Source organism: Lynx rufus, unplaced genomic scaffold (assembly GCF_022079265.1).
Source record: "Lynx rufus isolate CCGP_SWC_20201006 ecotype Redwood Valley unplaced genomic scaffold, mLynRuf1.p SCAF_26, whole genome shotgun sequence".
Lineage (NCBI taxonomy): Eukaryota > Metazoa > Chordata > Mammalia > Carnivora > Felidae > Lynx > Lynx rufus.
The window spans coordinates 6529480-6552802 of record NW_025814841.1 but is presented as its reverse complement, the minus strand read 5'-3'; the positions used below and the strand labels follow the sequence as shown (position 1 = coordinate 6552802).

The following is a 23323-nucleotide window of genomic DNA, read 5'->3' as shown; positions in this document are numbered from 1 at the left end:
TGCTCTGCTTATTTTTTAGGAGTGCTGCATTTGTGTATGCATAGATTCTGATCCCTGTTCTCTCTTAGCTTTATCTCCTGACTACTCTCCAACCTAAAACTTTGCCAGCACAGGGGGGGTTTGCTCCTGGTTTCACGAACACTGTACTCATTCTCCCATCAGCTGCCCTTCCCTTGCATATGTGTGCCCCATCTCTCCTCCACTTGGCTCTATACCTTCTTCTAAGTCCCTCTTCCTGACCACCCCACCTTCCTCCGACGCACAGGTCCACACTACACATTGGACACCTACCACATGCTGTCTGGGATTATTCACTCTTAAGTATCAAGTGGAAACGTGAAACTGACAACATTCAACGATGTTTGACCTGCAGAACACCAACTGGGTACGGTTCAATCTAGTGTCTGCATCTTCTCACCCCAAGTACAAGTTCTCTTTGCATTCTCGGTGTCTCCAATAGGCCCTGACACAGTGTAGGTGTCTGCTACTAAAAAGAAATAGATGGACTATTCTGAAATTGGCAAAACAGTAGATAAGCTTCTATTTTAATCTGACAATGTATTCTAATTAATTAATACAGTCAGTGTGGGTGACTTGGGATGCTAACGGTTCCCCCCTGCAAAAACATCCTACTATCGCCTAAAATATAAAACTTTATGGTACGAGAAGCGATGGCTGGAGGCATTGCTGTATAAACAGTACAGGGCTTTAATCGACTCTACACTTCAAAAAGATCAGTCTCGGAATTTTCATCAGTAAATTTTATATTCACTAGAATATATTTCATATTTATTACATAATTAGTTACACAATCCAGTTAGAAAAGAACCTTAGAATATTGCACTTTATCTAATTACATTACATAAATTCTTCTGTCTCTCTCCCTGATTGCAGTCTTAATTCCATATGTAATCACATTTATTATCATGATAAACTGAAACCAGATAAGGAAAAAACTAAAAAGTATCCATAGTCTTAAAGCTAAGAGACATACACAGTATCCGATAGTGAGTGCAGGGCCCCATTGCTTTCCAAAATAAAAAAGATTCAAAGTAGTGTGATGCTTATTGAACTGAATTCCATATTCTAAAGACAGAATACAGTTACATCAGTGGAGAAACAGAGAACTGGGCAGCCTATCCCTTTGAGTACATCGCTATTGGTGGACTCAGACTTATGTAAGGAAACAAGTAAGTATTTCATCACTTCCTTGCCCTGGTGCTGTGGACAGATCAGTGAAGTCCATCCAGATTTCTTTTTCAATGATTCCATTTCTTAGAGCCACGTTTTCCTTAGGTGTTGAGTCATGCCTTCAGAACCTAACCCCCAATACATTTAGAGTGTTTTATGCCGAGCCTTTCATTCATGTAATATCAGAACAGATTGAAGACTTCGTCAAGCCAGGCACACATCTCTTCTGGGGCGGGGAGAAAAGAGCAAACGACATACTAATTGCTTTGGATTTGTTGTTTGTCGTTTATGAGTCCTTAAATCAAACTATATAACTGTGGTTCATAGTTCTCTTTAATCTTGAGATTAACAGAGTTCTGAAGTACTCTTGGTCAACACTGCCATCTTAACGTCAGAAGAAAATGGGAAGGAGTTTAACTTCTTCCACTCATGCTAGGAAGCCCACTTTCAATTCCTGAGCTCTTTCACTGTCGAGACAGCCCCTAAAGGACATTTTTAAAAGTGAGAGTTTCTCATCAAAGATCTTCTTCCTTTATGGTCCCAAAAACACAGTCAGCTTTGGCTATCTCAATCTTGCTTTTCCTTGGTGGAAAACGAGAAGAGTCTTTCTGTTAGGAAATAAAAAGAGGTCAGGAATGTATGAGAAAGGAAATAATTTCCATAACAACAATAATGACAACAATAAAAAAGTCAAGAATGTTAAAATACTGTTAAAAAGGCAACAGGAAAGGTTACACTTATTTAAACAATGGTTATTCCAAGTGGTTTTTTCCAGCAGAAGCTTTACTTTGGGGTAGGTGTATATGTTTTCGGGCTGAGAGTGCCTCCTGCTGGTATGCCAAGGTAGACGTGTCCAGAAGGCCTTGCCAGGCACCAGAATGTCTCCAGGTAACATTTCAACTCTGCCTCTTGTCCTTCTCCCCCCTCTCTTAAAGCTAAGCAACTTTCAATTTTTAACTTCACTCCAAATCTTTAGGGCATACGCCACACAAACACAAATTTTTAACAAGGTTTATAGTTACTCTAAAACTTTTTAAGAGGTTATGGTTGCTATAAACCTTCAGTGAGTGAATAGTTGGCTTTCAGTAGTTATGAAATCTCAAAGCCTATGGTTTTGTCCCTGGTAAAATACGTGTGCCTCAATGGGCAGCTAAGCTAATTTTTTTTCTATGAGGGATTTGTCTTGATAGAACCCATGGCAAAGTGGCTAAAGGAACAAACAAACCTGATGGGTTAAACAACAAAGAGTGCTTCAGTTCTGTTACTGGTTCTGTCATTCACTGCCTGTGTTACCTTGAGCAAGCTCCTCAACCTTTCTGTGTTCCGTTCTCTTGGCTATAAACCGAGGATAATAATAATAGCTGGGTTGTTATGGGGACTGAATAAGTCATACATGGAATGCATGTATGCTAAATAAGTTGGGATTCAATATACTTGGACACCTTCTGATATGCTGGCCCTGCTCGGAGCATGAGGGAGGTTGGCTTCGTTTACCATTGCTGCTCATTAGAGAGGACACGTGAATTAGTTTCAATGTCGATCATAGTTGTGCTGTGTATTGTGCTGCCTGTTGTTTTGGAAGAGTGGCTCTCAAAACTGAACATGCATCAGATGCATCTGGAGGGCGGGCTAAAACCACAGATTCCTGGCCCCCATCCCTAGGGTTTCTGATGAAGTAGGTAGGTTTGGGACCTGAGAATTTAAAGGTCTAAGTTTCCAAGGTATGCTGATGCTGTTGCTCTAGAGACCACACTTTGAGAACCGCTGCTCTAGGATAATAGCTTCAGTCCTGGCTGTACATTAGACCAGATGAGGAGCTTTTAAAAATTGTGTTGCCAGGCCCGTAGACCTACTAAACCAGAGTCTTTGAGGGTGGGGCCCAGCCATCATTTGTTTTTAGAGCTCCCCAGGTAACTCCAATGTGCAGCTCACCGAGAACCACAACTCTGCGCTATCACTCTGCTGCTGATGAATTTGAGCGATGGAGTGAACACCTACCACCTACACTTTACGGGTAAAGAAACTGAAGCTTGGTGCAGTGTTCCCCCTTGGTGTGCTTACTACCCATGCCGATCTACTAAATCAATCTTTTGGAGTGGCGCCCAGGAATTTGCATTTTAATAAGCACCTCAGGAGCCCCTTAAACATTTAGTTTTTTGATTTGCCTGAGGACACATCACCAGTGCATGGTGGAGTTCTTATCTCTTGTTTCTGACCTAAGCAGGCAGAAATGCTGTTGTTACGAAAGAGAGTAAGATTTGCATGTAGTCTGGTTTTAAAAAAAGTTTTTTTTTTAACGTTTATTTATTTTTGAGACAGAGACAGAGCATGAACGGGGGAGGGTCAGAGAGAGAGGGACGGACAGAATCGGAAACAGGCTCCAGGCTCTGAGCTGTCAGCACAGAGCCTGCCGCGGGGCTCGAACTCAGGAGCTGTGAAATCATGACCTGAGCCGAATTTGGACGCTCAACCGACTGAGCCACCCAGGCGCCCCACATTTAGTCTGTTTTTCAATGTTTTTCCTGAGCTTATTCACTCACGAAAGGGCCTTATATATTTATAAGTACTGTACTTATATACTTAGTACCTTTATATACACAGCAGAGCATGTACAAAGAGTGGACCTTCCCAGTCAAATGAGTTCATTCAAATGCTACTTGAACATCACCTCCAGTGATTTATTTATAAGACTTTGGTGAGAATTGTTAATCCACATAAAAGTGCTTAGAACAGTGCCTGGCTATAAGTGCCTACTAATGCTTTCTTTATGATATTTACTGTTATTGTTAACTGCCCAACAGACCTAAATGCTCCAAACAATATTTAATAAACTTAAAGGTTGTTGTATGAAGAGTCCACTGCAGAGAACTCACGAAACTAAAATGTAAGCCAGAAAGAGGATTTAAAAAAAAAAAAAATGTATTGAGTATAGAAGAAAATTGCTAGAGAATTTTGTGTTCTTCTTGGAAATTTTCTATGTAAAAATCCAGGAAAGCATTTCTCCTGGCTCTACCGGGCACCACAGTAAAAATACCATACTTCTGTGATGGTCCTCCAATTGGCCCAATCCTACATGGAGGAGCTTCTGAGAAAGAAAATTCTGGCTGCTTCTTAAAAGTAGAATGACTTTGGTTACTTAAAGGGGGAAAAGGGCAGATTTATCAAAAATTATAATGTATCAGTTACATAATTTTACTCACAGACCTGGCTTTGTTGAATGTGGCATTTTTTACTTTTGCCTTGTTCTGGAACTTCAATCTGCTAAATAGATTAGTAAAATGTCAGTCAGCACAGCCTGGAGAAGCAAGAAGCAAGCACACAAATAATCTATTTAACTAGCACATTTCCCCTTCCACAATAATCCTCTTAATGGTCTCGAAGGCCGCCAGTCAGCAGGCACACCTGCTTCCCATCGGCACATTCCCTCTTTATTTGCAAATGTACAAATGTTGCAGAAATTGAGCCCCCCAAACATGAAGCACAGATTAATGTTTAACACTGGTGGCTGCCTATAGATTTTGTGATTTAACACAGCTTCTAAAAGGACTTCACACGAAATGAACTCCTAAATCCTGAAATAATCCACAGAGCTCCAATCCATACGCTGAATCAAAGCCAAATGGGGCTTTGATTAATCAAAAGGCACCATTAATCAAGTGAAGATCAAACTGAAGTTCAAGACACTTGAATATACCTCGTGTACATAAGGTAAACTTAATATAACAGTCAGGGTCCCGGCGGAAAACAGATGGTGCACTCCTGAGGGGCGTTTTAAAAAGGAACTATTTAATGGAGGTGTGGGCAGGATTAAAGTGAATCAATGAAGGGATGTGGGAGCCCCCAGGGGCTAGCAGTGAGGGGCTGGAGGGTCATTTTTACCACGTCTAGGCCTGAAGGGGCAAGGGTAGCAGCTGCTACTGGACGGAGAGCAGCTATCACTGCAGAGAGGAGAGGCCACCTGCAGGAGCGTGGCCCTCAGCAGAAGGCTGTGCCAGCCACAGAGACCCAGCAGGGACAGAACTGGAGAAATACCCACCCCCCTCCGCCCATCTCACTTTTCTTCCACACTCCAGTCTCGCTGGGTTTTCCCAGCGGGTGAGCCCAGTGGGAGGCCAGGGAGCAAGGTTGTAGCACACAGAGATCAGTCTCCAGGGCACAGAGCAGGGTGGGGGAGAAAGAGTTCTTTGACTCTTCTTAGAGGAAAAGAACACGATTCTAAGCAACTAGCATTATGTGCCCGTCTCAATGTATCACTCTCTAGCCATAAGGCCTCCTTACTAATTGCCTTTCTCCTCCCACAAACTCCTTGACTCTGGATCCTCAGTTCCCAACCTATGTTATGAATATAAGCATAATCATAAATATAGGCATTTGTAAGTGAACGATTGAGGTGTGAATTAATTGCTTATTATTGATTACTATTCATGAGAGTACAGGGTGGAACATTTCAAAGTAGGTGAGATAAAGAACGTGACCCTGCAAAAGAGGGTCACTGTCTTTTTTTTTTTTAATTTTTTTTTTTCAACGTTTATTTTTTTGGGGACAGAGAGAGACAGAGCATGAACGGGGGAGGAGCAGAGAGAGAGGGAGACACAGAATCGGAAACAGGCTCCAGGCTCTGAGCCATCAGCCCAGAGCCTGACGCGGGGCTCGAACTCACGGACCGCGAGATCGTGACCTGGCTGAAGTCGGACGCTTAACCGACTGCCCCCGCGCCACCCAGGCGCCCCGAGGGTCACTGTCTTTTAACTACAGTTAACTTAGTACCGTTATAAAATAGATTGCCTTGTGGGATGCGGAGGACTTCCTCTAGGTTGGTATTCTTAATAGACAAGTTCATATATTTGAAGCCTACCTTAATAACTTTAAGAAATCAGTTATTAAGGTAAATGAGAAATTAATGCCCTGTTGTCTTACATGTTTTGCTATGGTATTGTTATTGGTTACAATATTACATTATAGCTTGGAAGTAGTCTCGTGCAATGAAATACACAGAATATGGGCGAAAACAGCTCAGAATGTTTCTCTCCCCTGTTCTCTTTCACCTTCCCCCCTGCCTTATGTCGAAATAAATAAAATAGAACCCACTACAAACTATCGAGCAATTTCTGATACAATCTATTTCCTACTTACTTCAAGAAAGGCTTTAAACATTTTATCTACGAGGGGGAATAAAGTTGGGGGAGGGGAAAAGAGAGCAAATCCTTTTGTCATAATGTGGTATTCCTACATGCCCAGGTAGTTTCTGTTGATAATCTAACTACTTATTCCCACACGGTAATTTCCCCCTGGCTCTCCAAAATTTTGTCCACCTGCCATGCTCAGGCCATTCTCAAGAGAGCCGTAGTATGTCTGTACTTCTTCTGTTTTCTAGACAACACCAACTATTCAAAGGCTGACATTCTTGGGACCTCAGATAACACTGCCCTTGGTGTTTCCCCTCTTTGCCACGTAACAGAAACACACTTTACATCATGATCTCTGAGCCCAGTGACCTTTTACATAGTCTGATCTTGCTCCAAATGAAAGAGAAGTGGAGAGAAAAATACATATGGTGATGGTAGTTGGCGCTGGGGGTGTGAGGTATGAGGCAAGCCAGAATCATAAAGCCGTTTGGTGCTTTGCCATTTTCCAGAAAACCAACTTAGAGATTCAGACCCACTTTTTAGTAAATCTAAGGAAGAAAATATACAAGCTAATAAGACAAATTAGGTATGGATTATTAAAAATATAAATTGTTTTTCAACTCAGAAAATTATTCACCATCTTATGCCTGATACCTCTCATATATTCAGATTATGGTTCAATATACAAGATAATAATAATGATACATTTTCAGAAATTCATTAGGAACACATGGATTGCATAAAATACATCTGCCTTCTTTTCTTAATGTCTTTTAGATTTCTTTCAATGGCAGAGATTGCTGTAGCCTACTGTATTATCCATTCTGCCTTTCCTTCTTAGTGATACCACCCAAACTTATTTGGAGAGACAGCATACTCTGTCAAAAGACTACATTTACCAGATTCCCTGCAGCTAGGTGTTGGCCTGTGGTGTGACTAACTCTTAGCCAATGAGCCAAGCAGAAACTCGGTGGGACTTCAGAGACTCCTCCTTAAAGAAAAGATATGAACCATTCATACTTTCCATTTATACTTGTCACCTAGAATGTGGATGTAATGACTGGAGCTCCAGCAGCCATTTTCAACATGAAGTAAAAGCCACACACTAAAAATGGAAGAGCAGAAAGGTCTCTGGTGACATTATGGAGCAGCTATCCCAGCCGGAGACCGCCTACCTCTGGACTTCTTTTAGTTGAGAGAGACACAAACTTTTATTTTGCGTGGGACCCTTCTTCTGTCTTGTTTTGTTCTTTGTTATATGTAGCCTAACCTACTCCTGACAAATACATTTTATTTTCCAATAAAATAATTCTTAAAATTCTGTTCTAGTTACGAGTAGCAAATACTAACAAAATTCATTTATTAAAGGTTTTTGTGTAGGAGTGTAGCTCTAAAAAGAATGTTACATTTTTTCCCTTTCTTTTTTTAAAATTTTTTTTTTTCAACGTTTATTTATTTTTGGGACAGAGAGAGACAGAGCATGAACAGGGCAGGGGCAGAGAGAGAAGGAGACACAGAATCAGAAACAGGCTCCAGGCTCTGAGCATCAGCCCAGAGCCCGACGCGGGGCTCAAACTCACGGACCGCGAGATCGTGACCTGGCTGAAGTCGGACGCTTAACCGACTGCGCCACCCAGGCGCCCCTATTTTTTCCCTTTCTGATTTGTAGTTAATACTGCCTTTAAGAATGTAACATGATTTTGTTGTTGTGTTTACATTTTTTTTAGTACATTTGTTTGACTTCAAAAATTTTTTAATTTTTTTAATGTTTATTTTTGAGAGAGAGAGAGAGAGGGAGACAGAATGTGAGAGGGGGAGGGGCAGAGAGAGAGAGAGGGAGACACAGAATCCAAAGCAGGCTCCAGGCTCTGAACCAACAAACCGTGAGATCATGACCTGAGCCAAAGTCGTACGCTTAACTGACTGAGCTACCCAGGTGCCCCTGTTTGACTTCAAATTTTAACAATCTCTTCGGAAATGGTTCAGGTCTTACCTTTGAAAGCATCGCCTAGAGCTAACTAAGTTAGTTAAGTTAGCACAAATTTCTTCTTTCCACATCTTCCTTCTTACTAGGATAAAGTAGTACTATTTAATCTGCTTCTAGGGACGATCTGCTTTTTTTGTGGGGCTCATTAAGTTACAGCTTCCTTAATTTCTCTCCCCCCTCCTGATTCTTCATGATGATCAAAATCTTGGAATCTATTCTGCCTTGCATAGTCCATACAAGCCTTTTATAAGTGATATGGGTCAATTCAGACTTTACGTGTTTACCTAGAAAATGAGTGGATGTCACAGTCATGAATTTATATGGCTACTTTAAGTTCCACAAAATGACTTGTTCTATACTTTGTGAGGAAGCCCAGAACCCAGCATACGTTCCGAGAGCCAATCTGTCTGCTCTTTTCACCTTCCGGGGTCTCATTCTACCCAGGCATTTGTAGATGAGATTTCAAGTTTAAGGGTGGACTATCCCAACAACATCCCCTTGAAAGCCCAGTTTTCCAGAAGAAGGGTTTAACTTTTCAAGAACCAGAATAAGAAAGAAAGGGAAGAGAAAGCGTTTGTGGAAATAAAACTTGTGAAGTATTAGGATAAAGCAAGTACTGACTGACATGCTGATTTCACCATCAGCCACAGAGAAAGTGTAGATTTCAATTTGTGTGCAAATCTGAAGAATGTAGTTAGTGTGGTTGTTTTTCTTGAAAACTTTAAATAGGTCACTACCTTCTCTTATTATTTAGCAAACTCTTTAGCTATTCATTGTACAAGTATTTCCTGCATCAAGTGGCTTGCATTTTATTCAGCCACATTTGAGAGCACTTCTCCCTTTTAACGGGGCTACTTCAGTTAATTACTTTTCTCTTTCTTCTTCTTTATATATATATATATATATATATATATATATATATATATATATATATATAATAAGTGGAGCCTAAGGGGGTCCATCCTAAGAGGTTAGATTTTATTACTCTTTTAAAAAGAGCATCCAGGGGCACCTGGGTGGCTCAGTCCATTAAGCATCCGACTTCAGCTCAGGTCATGATCTCGCAGTTTGGGAGTTCGAGCCCCGCGGCGTTGGGCTCTGTGCTGACAGCTCAGAGACTGGAGCCTGCTTCAGATTCTGTGTCTCCTTCTCTCTCTGCCCCTTCCCCACTTGTGCTCTGTCTCTATCAAAAATAAGTAAATGTAAAAAAAAAAAAATTAAAAAGAGCATCCACAATTCTTTTATTGCTTTGATTTGCTATGCTATAATACATTTTGAATTCTTCAAATACCAAGGGGGGAGTGAATTTTATTTTCCCTGGGAAAATATTTTCAGTTCTAGAAGAATGAGAAGTAAGGGTAAAGTGCAACTATTTTCTTAGAAAAAAGCTGCAAAATCTAGGAAAGAGCAATGTTAAACTGAAGACATCACCCATCTTCTTAGAGAGGACTCAATTTAAATGAAAATATTAGGGAACATTTCCAAATGTTTTCTGTTGCATTTTTAAAGATCATATAACATTTTGAAAAAAAAAATACGTTTATAAACGTCAACCAGGCTTTAGTATTTGTAATCATTTTTTAAAAATATTTTTAATTAATTATTATTATTATTATTTTTTGAGAGAGAGAGAGAGAGAGCGCAAGTGAGCATGAGCAGGAGAGAACCAGCGAGAGGGAGGCAGAGGATTCAAAGCAGGCTCTGCGCTGACAGCAGACAGCCTGATGCAGGGCTCAAACTCACAAACAGTGCGTGCGTGACCTGACCCAAAGCCGGAAACTTAACCGACTGAGCCACGCACGCACCCCTGTAATCATTTAAAAAAAATTTTTTTAACGTTTATTTATTTTTTTGAGACAGAGAGAGACAAAGCATGAACAGGGGAGGGTCAGAGAAAGAGGGAGACACAGAATCCGAAACAGGCTCCAGGCTCCGAGCTGTCGACACAGAGCACGACGCGGGCTCGAACTCACAGACCGTGAGATCATGACCTGAGCCGAAGTCAGACGCTCAACCGACTGAGCCACCCAGGAGCCCCTGTAATCATTTTTAAAACATAAACTGTACTGTCTTATTGGGATATGCTCATATCATGATGGCGACAAGGCAAATAGACAAGTTTAATATCTCAGTGTCTCTTTTTAGAGCTTGACACCAACCTTTGCAAGGAGTTACTAGGCCTTTATTGAAGAGATGCAGACTAGAAAAGCAAAGTTTAATCTTACACTGAGAAAAATTTATAGCCTTGAGAGCTTCTTTCACTCTATGGCTTCTTCCAACTGCTAACGGCATCTTAATTTGGCACGGTGGAAATTTCAAGAAGCTGTGAGTTCTTTCTAGAGACAAAACTGGAGAGCTTATTGAAGTTCATCGCTGCTATGTTGCAGACCTCTCAGGATCCTGACCTTATGAGGTAGTTTTTATGGTAAATCTGGAATCTTTCATTTGGGGGAAAGCAGAAATACAAGAATACAGAGTAGAGGGTTGGAGAGTTCTCAGCAACGTAAGGACACCTGTCTTGGAAAAATGGCTTGAATTCTAAAGACTGAGCTCCCAGAAGGCAGAGGAGCTCACTTCTGGGAGGTCACGTTCCTCCCTTGAGGACCAGCATTCATCAGTGTAAGTTAGTATAGGCTGATGGTGGGAACTTAACTGAAAAATATACACGGATAAGAGCACTTACCATTTCTGGATTCTCTGCAGCTAGCTTTACCGTCTTTTCTGAGATCATCTTTTTCAAGCAGCTACTCAGCAAAAAAGCCTGAAAATCCAGAAATAAAGAAGTGTCTCAGCTGAAGAGATCGTCTTTCTTCTCTCCTCACACCACAAGGCAGATTTTGAGCTCTGCTCTCCAAGAGTACACTTTTAAGAATTTAAATTTCTTTTTTAATTTCCATAAATTTGCATACGATGCAATTAGCTAGTAGCCATACATTTTCTCAATTACATAGATATACTTACAGTAAATTTTTAAAAAGACAGAAAACTCATTACATTTACTAATCTTTTTCCCTCTTAAAACTCCCCCCTATTTTTTACTTTGTAAGCTGCTCATGTCTTACAAGCAACAAATAATAAAAACTGCTTATTGTTGTAATCAAATCAACCGATGATGGTCAATCTTATATTTAATCGTATGCATGATTATTGAGAGACCTATTACCAGGTATAAATAGTAACCTGTATATTTGAAAGGGTATATTAACACCTTATGGCTTTTATGAACTAAAAAAAATTTTGTTTTTTTATCACTTTCCTATTTTTCTGGTATCTTTAATCACTCACTTTTAAGACTGATGGTTGCCCCCAATATCACTTGTGGCTTTTTGTTGGCTCGTCGTTGTTAGTGCCAAGACACAGACGTTAGACATCTTGTCATACAAACGCTAGGGTTTCCTCTTTCCAAGATCTTCACCCCATGTGCCAACTTAAGGTTCCCTACGATTTCCCCACTTGCTTCTTTCCCACGAATCCTCTTTCTCTTTTGTTCTGCTCTCAATTCTTGGCTTGTACCTTTCTCCTTTGGCCCTACGAAAGTTTGAGACAACAAAGCTCAAAGCTTGTGGTCATAGGACCTTAGCATAAGTTTGTGCTCAAGGATGGTCACTGCACTGGGGAGGGTGGGGGGGATGATGGAGAGGAGAAGAAAGGGAAGAGAGAAAACCCAAGTCGGGATGGTAGCCAAAGCAGAGACCCTTGGAGGATAGGACATAGAAAGTAGAATTAGAGGGAGAATGGCTACATACAGACAGCATCTCAAAGTCTTGCAGGACTGTAGAGCATGACAGGAATTTATTTTATTTAAGGGGAGAGAAAGGAAGTAGAAAAGAAAGGTACTGCTACCAATAAGGAAAAGAGTAACAGATGTGGGATTTATACACAAAAACAAATTTTGATTTCCTGATTCAGTTAAGAACTAACCCTGTTTATCTGTGTACATATATAACCTACACAAAACCAGGGTATGAAATAGTTAAACAATATAATCTGAGTTGATACAGGTAGGAGAGGTGTTTAATAATGCCCCGTAAGGTGTGAACCGATTCCATATTCCTATAAAATGTGCACAGATATGTACGTTAAGACTTAGCTATAAATCAGGTAGGATTTATTAAATATGAAGGCACTGAGCTTTTGTTTAAAGAATCTAGAAGATATTGGGGTCCAAGCCCTCATTTGTGTTTGCAAGGCAAACGAGCTGTATTTCTGCCTTTTGCATACATAGCTCTTGGGTACATATCAATAAATCCACACTCCAAAGGAAATAAGACCCTACTAGGAATCCTTTAAAAGAATGTTTATTACACTCTGTATAGTGGCTTCAACTCATTTGGTACAGACTAGATTAAAAGATGATAATAAAATTTAACTACTGTGGTTAGCATTCTAGGCAAGGGGAAATGATTTCACTGCCAAGATCTACCTTGCATCTCTCCAAGTGACTGCAAACCATGCTACCATTTCCCTAAGGATGTTTCATATTCAAGGTGAAACTGAGGGCCCATCTCTTTAATCTAGACTTTGGTTAGCACTTCATGTTTTTCAGAGGACCTTGGTGTGTGGTATATCATGATTTGCAACTATACGGGAGGTAGAGATTCTCAGGGACCTTTGGTTACCTGAAACCAGAATGCTCCCTGGAACTTAGTGAGATCACCAGTGACTTAAGTTGAATGTAATGCTGCCACAAAGATTGCTTTGATATTTTGGTTTCGTTTTAGAATATCTGTAATTTTGATTCCAATTTGAAATAGCTTAAGTTAGTTCATAGAATTTTTCAATTGAATTTGTTGTTTAGAAAATGAAATCTTAAAATGTTTGCTCCAACTTTAATGGAAGACCTGGAGAGTTTGCTCCCCAACAGCTCTCTCCCCTCCCAGCAGAACCTTGATTTTGTCTGATGACAAAGTGCCCAGCTCATGCTTACTCTAAGCTGATCACAAATTCTGTTCTTTTTGGTAAATACTTGATTCCCAGACTCCCTTGCAGCTAGGAGTGGTCATGTGACCCAGCTCTGACCAATGAGACCTAATGGAAAGTCTGTGGGGGCTTCTGAGGCAAAGTTTTTGCCTTCTAGATAAAAGGGATAGCTTTTATGATAGGGATGTCAATCATCTACCTCTAGTATTCTTATTAAGTGTAGATGATAAAAATCTATATTGTCTGAGTCAGAGATCAATAAATCCAGCCCCTCACTTGTTTTTACAAACACATTTTTGTTGGAAAACAGCTGTACCCATTTGTTCACATATTGTCTGGGGCTACTTTTGCACTCCAACAACAGAGTTGAGTAGTTGCAACAGAGGCCATATGGATCCCAAAACTAAAATATTTATCATCTGGCCCTTTGAGAAAAAGTTCACCAGCCCTTGGTCTGAGCCACGATTAGTTGAGTCTTCTGTTATTTAGTAACTTAATGCATTTCCCAAATTGACATGAAGGCTGCAGTGACTAGTAGAATAAAACAAAAAATAAACAAATTAAGCAGTCTTATAGGCCAAAAATGGAGTGTACAGTGTATTCTAGAACTCTGCTCTGGATGGGTTAGGATAATGTGCTTTGTTCACCCCAGCAGGCAAGAGAGCATTTCAGCACAGGGGCTCATGCTCTGTCCTGAGAACTCACCTGTTTGGTGTAAATAACAAACCATTGCCAATGACTGTCTTCACTATACTGAAATCTGAGCTCTAAGTTCTGGTTGAGAGTTCGCTGAGGTCCATCCACATCCAGCAGAGTTCCCTACAGAGGAAGAGAGATTATTTAATATTCAATAGAAAACTAGGTGGCTATTATGTGCCGGGCAAAATATCAAAACAAGTGATACTGTGGCTATTCCCAAGAAGCCAACAGTCTAGAAGGGGCTATGAAAGTAAGTCACCACAGTTTGCTATGTTAAGTATTACAAGGGAAGCAAACACAGGTCTATGGAAGGAAGTAGGATGGGCATGTAATCCAGACTAGGAGTGTAAAGGCAGGCTTCCTGAAGGGGGCTGGTATCTGAGCAGCAGCAGTAGAAAATTCCCAAGTTTGTTGTGGGTTTTTTGGGGTGGTGGGGTGGGGGTGGGGGTGGGGGCGGGGTTCTGGGGGCACAAGTGGTTCCTAGAAGAAGAAATAACAAGTGCAAATGCACCGAGGCAGGGGGGGACCTGGCACACTGGAAATGTGGCAAGAGATCAAGTGTGGTGCCAAAGCCCAGAATGCAAGACGTGTAGGGCCGTGAGAAAAGAGGCAGCCTGGGGCCAGATCCTGAAAGCTCTGTAGGAAGCAGCTTGGAGTTTTGCTATACAGCTTCTATCCTCCTTTCTCCTCGTAATGGAGTCTCATGCCCATGGGAGAACCTCTCCTCTGCTGTGGCCATCTAGGTAGGACTGTCAGGGAATATTGCCCTCCTGGAGGGGGGACACACATTACCCAAGTTCAGGGCAATTGGACAAATACTCTCTATGCCCCTTATTTGATTCCAGAGTGGAGAGATCCAAAGAGCAGGTCCTGATAAAGAATTCTGGTTTCCTAGAAACCTTGAGCTCCTTTGGTTCTTGACTTTCCTAAGCCTCTGCTTCAGCCTTTCCTTTAAATCAGTGGGTTTTCACATATCCCTCCAATAAATTCTCTCTCTCTCTTTTTTTTTTTTTCCACTGGGGCCAGAAGTGTTGGTTTCTATTGCTGGCCACTAAAAAAAGCCCTAGCTGTTACAGGTTTTATAAGCTAAGTTAAGGAGTCTAAACTTCATCTTGAAGGCAGCAGACATGCATGAACAGATTTGAAAAGCTGGATAATCACACAGATTTATATTTTAGAAATATTGATCTGAGAGCAGCAGGGTAAAATATGAACTGAAAAATAGCCGTTTTCAGACACCGAACAACAGATAATCCAGTTCTGTCAACCCAAGGAGAAGGAAAACACATGAGGTGAGCCCTATCGTTACCGAGCTCACTGCCTGGAGGAGTTTCCAGAATGCAGTGCAGGGAAAGAGACTCAAACCGAGCCCAGAGGTCTTGCTGAGTTGAGGAGAAGGAGATAAGAGTTTGAAGCTGAGTTTAGAATTTGTGGAGAAAAGGACCAAAGACAAGGACTGATACAGACAAAGAGCTTCCGAGAGCTCTTTTCAGATCTTTGGTTGAACAATGATCTGTGCCTGTGTGGACAGGACCCTCGTACACAGCAGGTGGATATTTAAAATGGAGCAGACTATTTGGAAAACAGCCTAGAAGTTCCTCACAAAGTTAAACATAAAAATACCACTATGGTACTGGCAATTCCACTCCTAATCATATACCCAAGAGAAATGAGAGCCTATGTCCACATAAAAACTTGTACACAAATGTTCATAGCAACATAACTCATAACAACCAAAAGATAGAAACAACCCAAATGTCCGTTAATGAATGAATGAATAAACAAAATTCGGTATAGCCATACAGCAAGATATTATTTGACCACGAAAAGGATAAAGTGTTGATACATGCTATGATAGGGTAAACTGTGGAAATATTATGCTAAGTAAAGGAAGCCAGTCATAAAGATCATATATGATTCCATGAATAATGAAATATTCAGGGGCGCCTAGGCACCTCAGTCGGGTAAGTGGCCAACTCTTCATTTTGACTCAGGTTACGATCTTGTGGTTTGTGAGATCAAGCCTCGCGTCAGGCTCTGTGCTGACAGCGTGGAGCCTGCTTGGGATTCTCTCTCTCCCTCTCTCTCTGCCCCTGCCCTACTCAGGTGCATGCGTGCGTACGTTCTTTCTCTCAAAATAAATAAATAAACTTAATAATGAAATATTCAGAATGGGTCCATCTATCAAGACAAGCAGATTAGTACCTTCTTAGGGCTGGTAGAATGGGGACACAGATGTGAGCTAAGGGGCATGGGGGCTTCTTTTTGAGGTGATGAAAATACTCTAAAATTTATTATGGTGATGGATGTGAAACTCTGTGAACGTATGAAATTCCCCCGAATTGTACACTTCACACAAGTGAATTGCATGGTATGTAGGTTATATCTTGATAAAGCGGTTACAAAGGAACACAATGACTGTGTGGTACCGGTGGAGGGACAGACACATACATCATAGAATACAATAGAGAACCCTGAAATAAGTCCACACACATGTGCCCAACTGATATCCGACAAAGGTGCAAAAGCAATTCAGTTAAAGGACAGCCTTTGCAGCAAAAGGCGTCAGAGCAAGTGCTCTTCCGCAGGCAGGAAAGGGAACGTGGTTCTGAGTTTCACACCCTCTATGAAAACTAACTCAGAGTGAGTCATGGGCTTAAATGTATGACCTATAACTATAAAACCTTTAGGAAAAAAACTCTAAGAAAAAATCTTCAGGATCTAGAGTTTGGCAAAGAGTTCCTAGACTTGACACTGAAAAGCACGGTCCATAAAAGGAAAAACTGATGAATTAGACTTCATCAAATTAAAAACTTTTGCTCTGCAAAAGTCCCTGTTAAGAGGATGAAAAACTACAGAGTGAGAGAAAGTATTTGCAGGCCACATATCCAACAAAAGACTAGTATCTACAATGTATGAAATACTCTTAAAATAGCAGTAAAAAAAACCACAACTCAATTAGAAAATAGGCAAAAGATATGAAAAACAAATTTCACCAAAGAAGATATACAGATGGCAAATAAGCACATGAAAAGGCGGTCAACATTATCAGCCACGAGGGAAATACAAATGAAAATCACAATGAAATATCATTACACACTAAAATAAAACCAGTGACATCAAATGCTGATGAGGACGCAGAGAAACAAGATGGCTCGTATATCACTGGCGGGAATGTAAATTAGCACAGACACCTTGAAAACTGTTCAGTCTTAAAAAAAACTAAACATGCAACTCCCATATAACCTAGCAGTTGCACTCCTGAGTTTACGCCAGAGGAATGGAGATTTGTGCTCCAAAACATATATATGAACATTTACACGAGCTTTATTCATAACAGCTAAAAACTGGAAACAACCAGATACGTTTTATTGGGTGAATGGTTAAATAAATCTCATCCATTCCATACCATGGAATACTGCTCAGCAATAAAAAGAAACAAACTACTGATATAAACAACAATCTGAATGGATTACCAAAGAATTACGCCAAGTAAAGAAAAGCCAGTCCTAAAGGCTACATGCCATATGATTCCATTACAGAACATTTTTAAGGGAATCAATTCTTTGTTTTTGTTTATATTTTTACATCCTAAATATAGTCAATTCTTATTATTCACAGTAGTCGTGTTCTATGAAGCCACTGTACATAGTGAAATACTGAACACTGAATCATTGTTCCAGGGGAAATACGGGGCCAGGTTCCTGCAAACGTGTGGCTACAACATTTTCATCTACTGATCAATACATAACTGTTTTATGAGTGTTTCTGTTTTTTAATAAAGAGCTTGATTGAGGTATACCTGATGTAAAAAAAAAAAAAACACTGAACATGTTTAATATACACAATTTAATGAGTTTGGACATATGGGTACAGTCATGAAACCATCACCACAATCAAGGTAATGAATATATCCGTCACCTCCAAAGTTTTACCTAACACTCCCGAAATCACACAATTATAGAAATGGCAAACAGATCAGCGGTTTGTTGGGGCTAAGGAGAGGTGTGGTGAGAGAAAGTAGGTAGAGCTATAAAAGGCTGACGTGAGGGGTTCTTGTGATGATGAAAATGTTCCAACTCTTGACTGTATCAATGCCAATATTGTGGTGTTGATATTGTTTGTACTGTAGTTTTGCAAGACGTAACAACTGGAGAAAAGTGGGGGGAAACTACACAGGATCTCTGTACCATTTCTCACAACTGCATGCAAACCTACAATTACGTCAAAATTAAAAGTTTAACTGAAAAGATTCAACTGTTTAAAAGCAAAAATAATTATGGGGAGCCTGAGTGGCTCAATCGGTTAAGCGTCCGACTTCAGCTCAGGTCATGATCTCACGGTTCGTGGGTTCGAGCCCCGTGTAGGGCTCTGTGCTGACAGCTCAGAGCCTGGAGCCTGCTTCAGATTCTGTGTCTCCCTCTCTGTCTGCCCCTCCCCTGCTCAAGCTCTGTCTCTCTCTCTCCTTCTCTCTCAAAAATAAACATTAAAAATTTTTGAAAAATAAAAGCAAAGATAATTATAATGTAGCATGAGGTTATGTATACATGTCAAAATAAAGTATGACAATATTACAAAAGGGGTAATAGAAGTAGACTATTGTAAGGTTTTTTATACTTTGCAAAGTGGTATAATGATTAAAAGTAGAATGTAATAAGTTAAAAAAGTACTTTATAAACTCTAAAGTAACCATAAATAAATGAAAGGACATAGCTTAAAAATGGTATATATAAATGGAATCATAAAATACTTAGTTTCATCAAAAGGTAGGAAAACAGGGAAAAAACGGATAAAACTCAAAGCAATAGATAAATCCACAATTGCGTTTGAAGGTGTTAACCTTCTTCTTCTCTCAATAACTGACCGAACAAGTAGAAAATACATAAAGATGCAGGCGACTTAAACACTATCAACTGGTTGATCTAATTGACACTTCTAGAATATTCCACCCAATAGTGGCAGAATACACATACGCACACTTTTCAACAGCACATGGAACATTTACCAAGACAGACCCGATTCGGAGCCACAACACAAGTTCCCATCAATGTAAAAGACTGAAATCATATGCTGATAATGTCAAGATTGCTGGTTTGACATTTAGCAGGTGGTGGTTGAAGTCCTGTTTACCAAGATGGGGAACATAGGAGGAAGGTCTCTAGGATGGGCATGAGAGGGGAAGGGCGAGTCTGGTTTGGGGAAAGGCCGAGTTTGAGATGCCTGTGAGACATCTGGTGAAGATGTCCAGAAGGCGTTAGGAAATAATGGACGTTTCGACAGGGACGTGGATAACTGCTTTCAGGGAAGACATAGAGGAAAGATGGAAATGGAACCCCAGGAGAAGCCAGCACTTCAGAAGTGCTCAGAGGAAGAAGCAGACCCAAAACTGGTGGGGGGGGGCGGGGGGGTGGGGAGGAGAGGGAATTTTGAGAAGGAAGAAATGGTTGACAGAGTCAAATGCCACAGAGAGGTCTAGTATCGTGCCAGCTAAAAACTCCCCGTGGATTCCATGGATTTAGCAACTGGGGGTCACGGTTGCTCTAATAGTGTTTCACCTCTACCAGTTAATCTGGCTTCCCGCGTAAAGGGGATAATCCCACTCAGCTCACTGAGTTATTGCGAGAATTGAATTGAATACCAGATGTGGCAGCATCCGGGAGAGCACCCGGGACAAAGCAGGCACTCAATAAATCTGATCGCAGGGTTTCTTCTGGGAGGAGACGGCAATGGCAGGATGATGCCAGGGATCCTTGAGAAGAGCTCTACTGGTCGGCGTCCAGTTTCCGAGGGTAAAGATCTCGTCCGTACTGAGGATGTAGTGAGTACTCAATAAGCAGTAGCCGTTGTTTCTATGGGCTGTATCACAAGAGCCACCCTTCCGGCAGTAGAGAAGCCTGCTGCTGCAAAGTGGAGAGACGGGCGTCTCTACCGCTATGGTTGGGACCCTCGTACCAGCCCGTTGACAGGTTTTACCTTAGGTGATGCTTAATATGGCTTAGATGCCAGCCCACTCAAGAGAGTGATACAAATGGCAGGCCTATGTCCCTAGTCCCAACTGTGTCACCCCAGAACACTAGGATCTTGAAACCACGGGTTGAGACTTTAAATCCTGGGGAAGGCAAAGTGCCAAGATACTTACGAGGAAAGTGACCTTCCAGCACTTCACTCTGCTCATCTGGAAGATGATTTCCTGGGTCTGGTTATCAGGCAGGGTTATGCAGCAGCTGATCTCATCATTGCCGACAGAAAGGACGGCCCCACAGCCTGGTTCCGGGTAGTCACAGGTACAGGGATCCAGCTGCAGGTATCCATAGTGCCGTACCTCTTGGGACAGCTCCAAAAACTGCATGGGGTGGGCGGGGGCAGGTCGGAAGAAGCAAAAGAGGACTTGAAAAAGGGAACAGCCTCATGCCGGAAGCTACTGCCATTCTAGGAGCACACATGGGACGGAGTCGCCGTGAAAGCGCCTTTTTTTTCTGGATGATACAAATGAAGACGGTGTCCCTTGTGCTCCCTGTCATAATAAGGCCTGGGGAAGTTCACGGTGTGTCCCGCCAGGGCTGGGACCATTTCTGCCTCATTCACCATTGTGTCTCTTCTGTTGCAGTGCTCGGTACATAGTGGGAGTGAAAATATTCAGGGAGTGAACGATGAATGGAGACGAATAGAGTGAACCAAATGAAGGAGTAGATATGATTCTATCTCAGCAGGTTACAACAGCAAAATACGCAAAAAGCGTATATTTAATATGCTGTTGGGGCACCTGGCTGGCTCAGTGCATACAGCATGTGATTCCTGATCTCAGGGTCTTGAGTTCAAGCCCCATGTTGGGTGTGGAGCCTCCTTAAAAAATTTTTTTTTGTTTTTAACTAAGCTGAGGTCTATGTAGGAAGAACGTAGTTAGTTTTTACAGTCTGCTCTATATGATGAATATATGAATTGTCAGAGGAAGAGATTTTGCGAGTGGCAATGAGAGAGTGAGTCTGCTTTCTAAGTAGGGTTACAGACAGCCCGAAAGTGTCAAGGGAACACCTTTATGTGACTTTTAAGGTTTAGCTTTCCCTCTGCTTCTGACTTGGCTTAAGGACAGAGGATAGTTGCAGTTCACAAGTGTGGTCCAGGCACCCTGTCCTGACAACATCTATTCCTAGGACTTTTCATTTTTGTAACAAAGTGTTATTATTAACCACTGCTTTTAAGTAAGCTGATATTAGCTTGGGGACCTCTCTCGATCTTGTTCTTCCAGCTTTCGCCAGGGTCCTGCCTGATGTTGTGCGAGAGGCGCGCTCAGAAAAAGCAGTTCTCACTTTAACACGTGGTCAAAGAAGAAAGAAGATCACCCAGTGACAACCTGGCACTTTCCAGATCCTTTTTTGAAGGGGGGCCAAGTCCCTTCAAGGACCACATGAAGCACTCTCTGATAAGGTGAAATGTGCTGAGACATGAGCAGTGAGGGATAGCTGACTGTTCATACGAGGTAGGAGACATACTTGAGGCTCCTGTCCCTTCCAGCCACACGTCCTCATACCAGCTCATTGTGCTGCATTTATTTGACTTAGAAGCTGCATGAAGTTGCCGGGCCTCCTCCCCTTGGGTCAGTGGGAAACATCAGAAATGACAGGTCCTGAGTAGATGCACTGCATGCGGGAGTGGGGGTGGGGGCGGAGTTATCTTGCCACAGAGCAGAAAGAGTAGTTTCAAGCTCTTGCTACAATAGTTTCTTCTTTATTATATGATACAAGCCCTTATTGCTTGGTAACACCTTTAAAAACTTTTTTTTATAATCAGCTCTTGGTTGCGATCTTCTAAAAGAGCGAAAGTTATTTAAAAGTTAAGCTCCACAGGGCGCCTGGGTGGCTCAGTTGGTCAAGCATCCGATTTCGGCTCAGGTCATGATCTCCTGGCTACTGAGTCTGAGCCTCGTGTCAGGCTCTACGCTGACAGCGTGGAGCCTGCTTAGGATTCTCTCTCTCTCCCTCTCTCTCCTTCTCTCCCTCCCTCCCTCTTTCAAAATAAATAAACATTCAAAAAAATAATAACAGTTAAGCTCCATTTCTGTAGAAAGTCAGTGATGAATTCGTAAGCCATTCAAATGCTTGTTGGGATTTGTCATTCGAGAAGCAGGTAATGTTACTGACTTTACGAAAACGAAGAGAAATCTGCAAGGATTAGTTTTTGGTTTTTTTAAAATGTTTTAATGTTTATTCATTTTTGAGAGAGAGTGAGACAGAGCGCGAGTGGGGGAGGGGCAGAGAGAGAGGGAGACACAGAATCTGAAACAGGCTCCAGGCTCTGAGCCATCAGCCCAGAGCCCAACGCGGGGCTCGAACTCACGGACCGCGAGATCGTGACCTGGCTGAAGTCGGACGCTCAACCGACTGCGCCACCCAGGCGCCCCAAGGATTAGTTTTTTTAAAGAAAATTAGTTTCTTTAAGAAACTTACACCTGAAAAACATAATTTAACATACGTAACTGCAGAAGGTATGTCCACATATTTTCATTTAGATCGAGGGTTGGCAAACTTTTCTGTAAACAGCCATGTAGTAAACATTTTCAGTTTTGTGGGTATATAGTGTCCATTGTAACTACTTGCCTCTACAATTCTAGCACAAACAACAGGTTTCGACAGTACAAAAATGAATGAGCATGGCCGTGTGCCAATAGAACTTCATTTACAAAAACAGTGGTCCATGAGCTGTAGTTAGCCTATGATTTAGATCAACGAATTCCTCCTTTAAATTAATTCCACTCATTTGCAACTCCAGGTTTTCTTGCACATGTACATAAAATAAAGCAATAGTTGTCACCATGATGGCTCTATTAGCAGGAGAAGAACATCACAAACACTTAAATAATGCCAGTTTGACGTCAGTATCCTTAGATGCTTCAAGAGAGTATCAGTTAAATTCATTTGAATCATGGTTCAGATTTTTTCATCTAATTCATACACTCAAAGTAAACTTTTTATTTTTTTATTAAAAAACTTGTTAATGTTTTTATTTATTTTTGAGAGAGAGAGACAGAGCACAAGCAGGGGAGGGGCAGAGAGAGAGGGAGACACAGAACCCGAAGCAGGCTCCAGGCTCTGAGCTGTCAGCACAGAGCCTGATGTAGGGCTCAAACCCATGAATTGTGAGATCATGGCCTGAGCCAAAGTCAGATGCTCAACCTACTGAGCCACCCAGGTGCCCTGCTCAAAGTAAAGTTTTTTCAAGATGACTATGACAGATAATAGAGTAAAATCAGGTAAAACACTCATCATGGACGTGAAATGTGTTTTGTGTCAAAAATATGAATACAGATTTTGGTAGAGTATAGCACACGGCAAGCACGATATTCCTACTAAATCATTAAATCAAAAAGTTGACGGAACAGGAATGAATCTCAGTTAGAATCTCT

At 41.4% G+C, this 23323-nt stretch overlaps 1 protein-coding gene across 1 annotated transcript in view; it reads right to left on the bottom strand.

Moving 5' to 3' along the window:
- Positions 1 to 1706: 1706 nt before the first annotated feature.
- SNX31 (sorting nexin 31) overlaps positions 1707 to 23323 on the bottom strand; it is a 69996-nt gene continuing 48379 nt past the window's right edge. Inside the window, exons 10-14 of the mRNA XM_047088847.1 lie at positions 20063 to 20266; positions 13930 to 14043; positions 10988 to 11065; positions 4396 to 4452; positions 1707 to 1799 (exon numbers count right to left, since the gene is read on the bottom strand). Of these exons, the coding sequence (XP_046944803.1) occupies positions 1707 to 1799; positions 4396 to 4452; positions 10988 to 11065; positions 13930 to 14043; positions 20063 to 20266 (546 nt within the window). The remainder of the gene's footprint in view (positions 1800 to 4395; positions 4453 to 10987; positions 11066 to 13929; positions 14044 to 20062; positions 20267 to 23323) is intronic.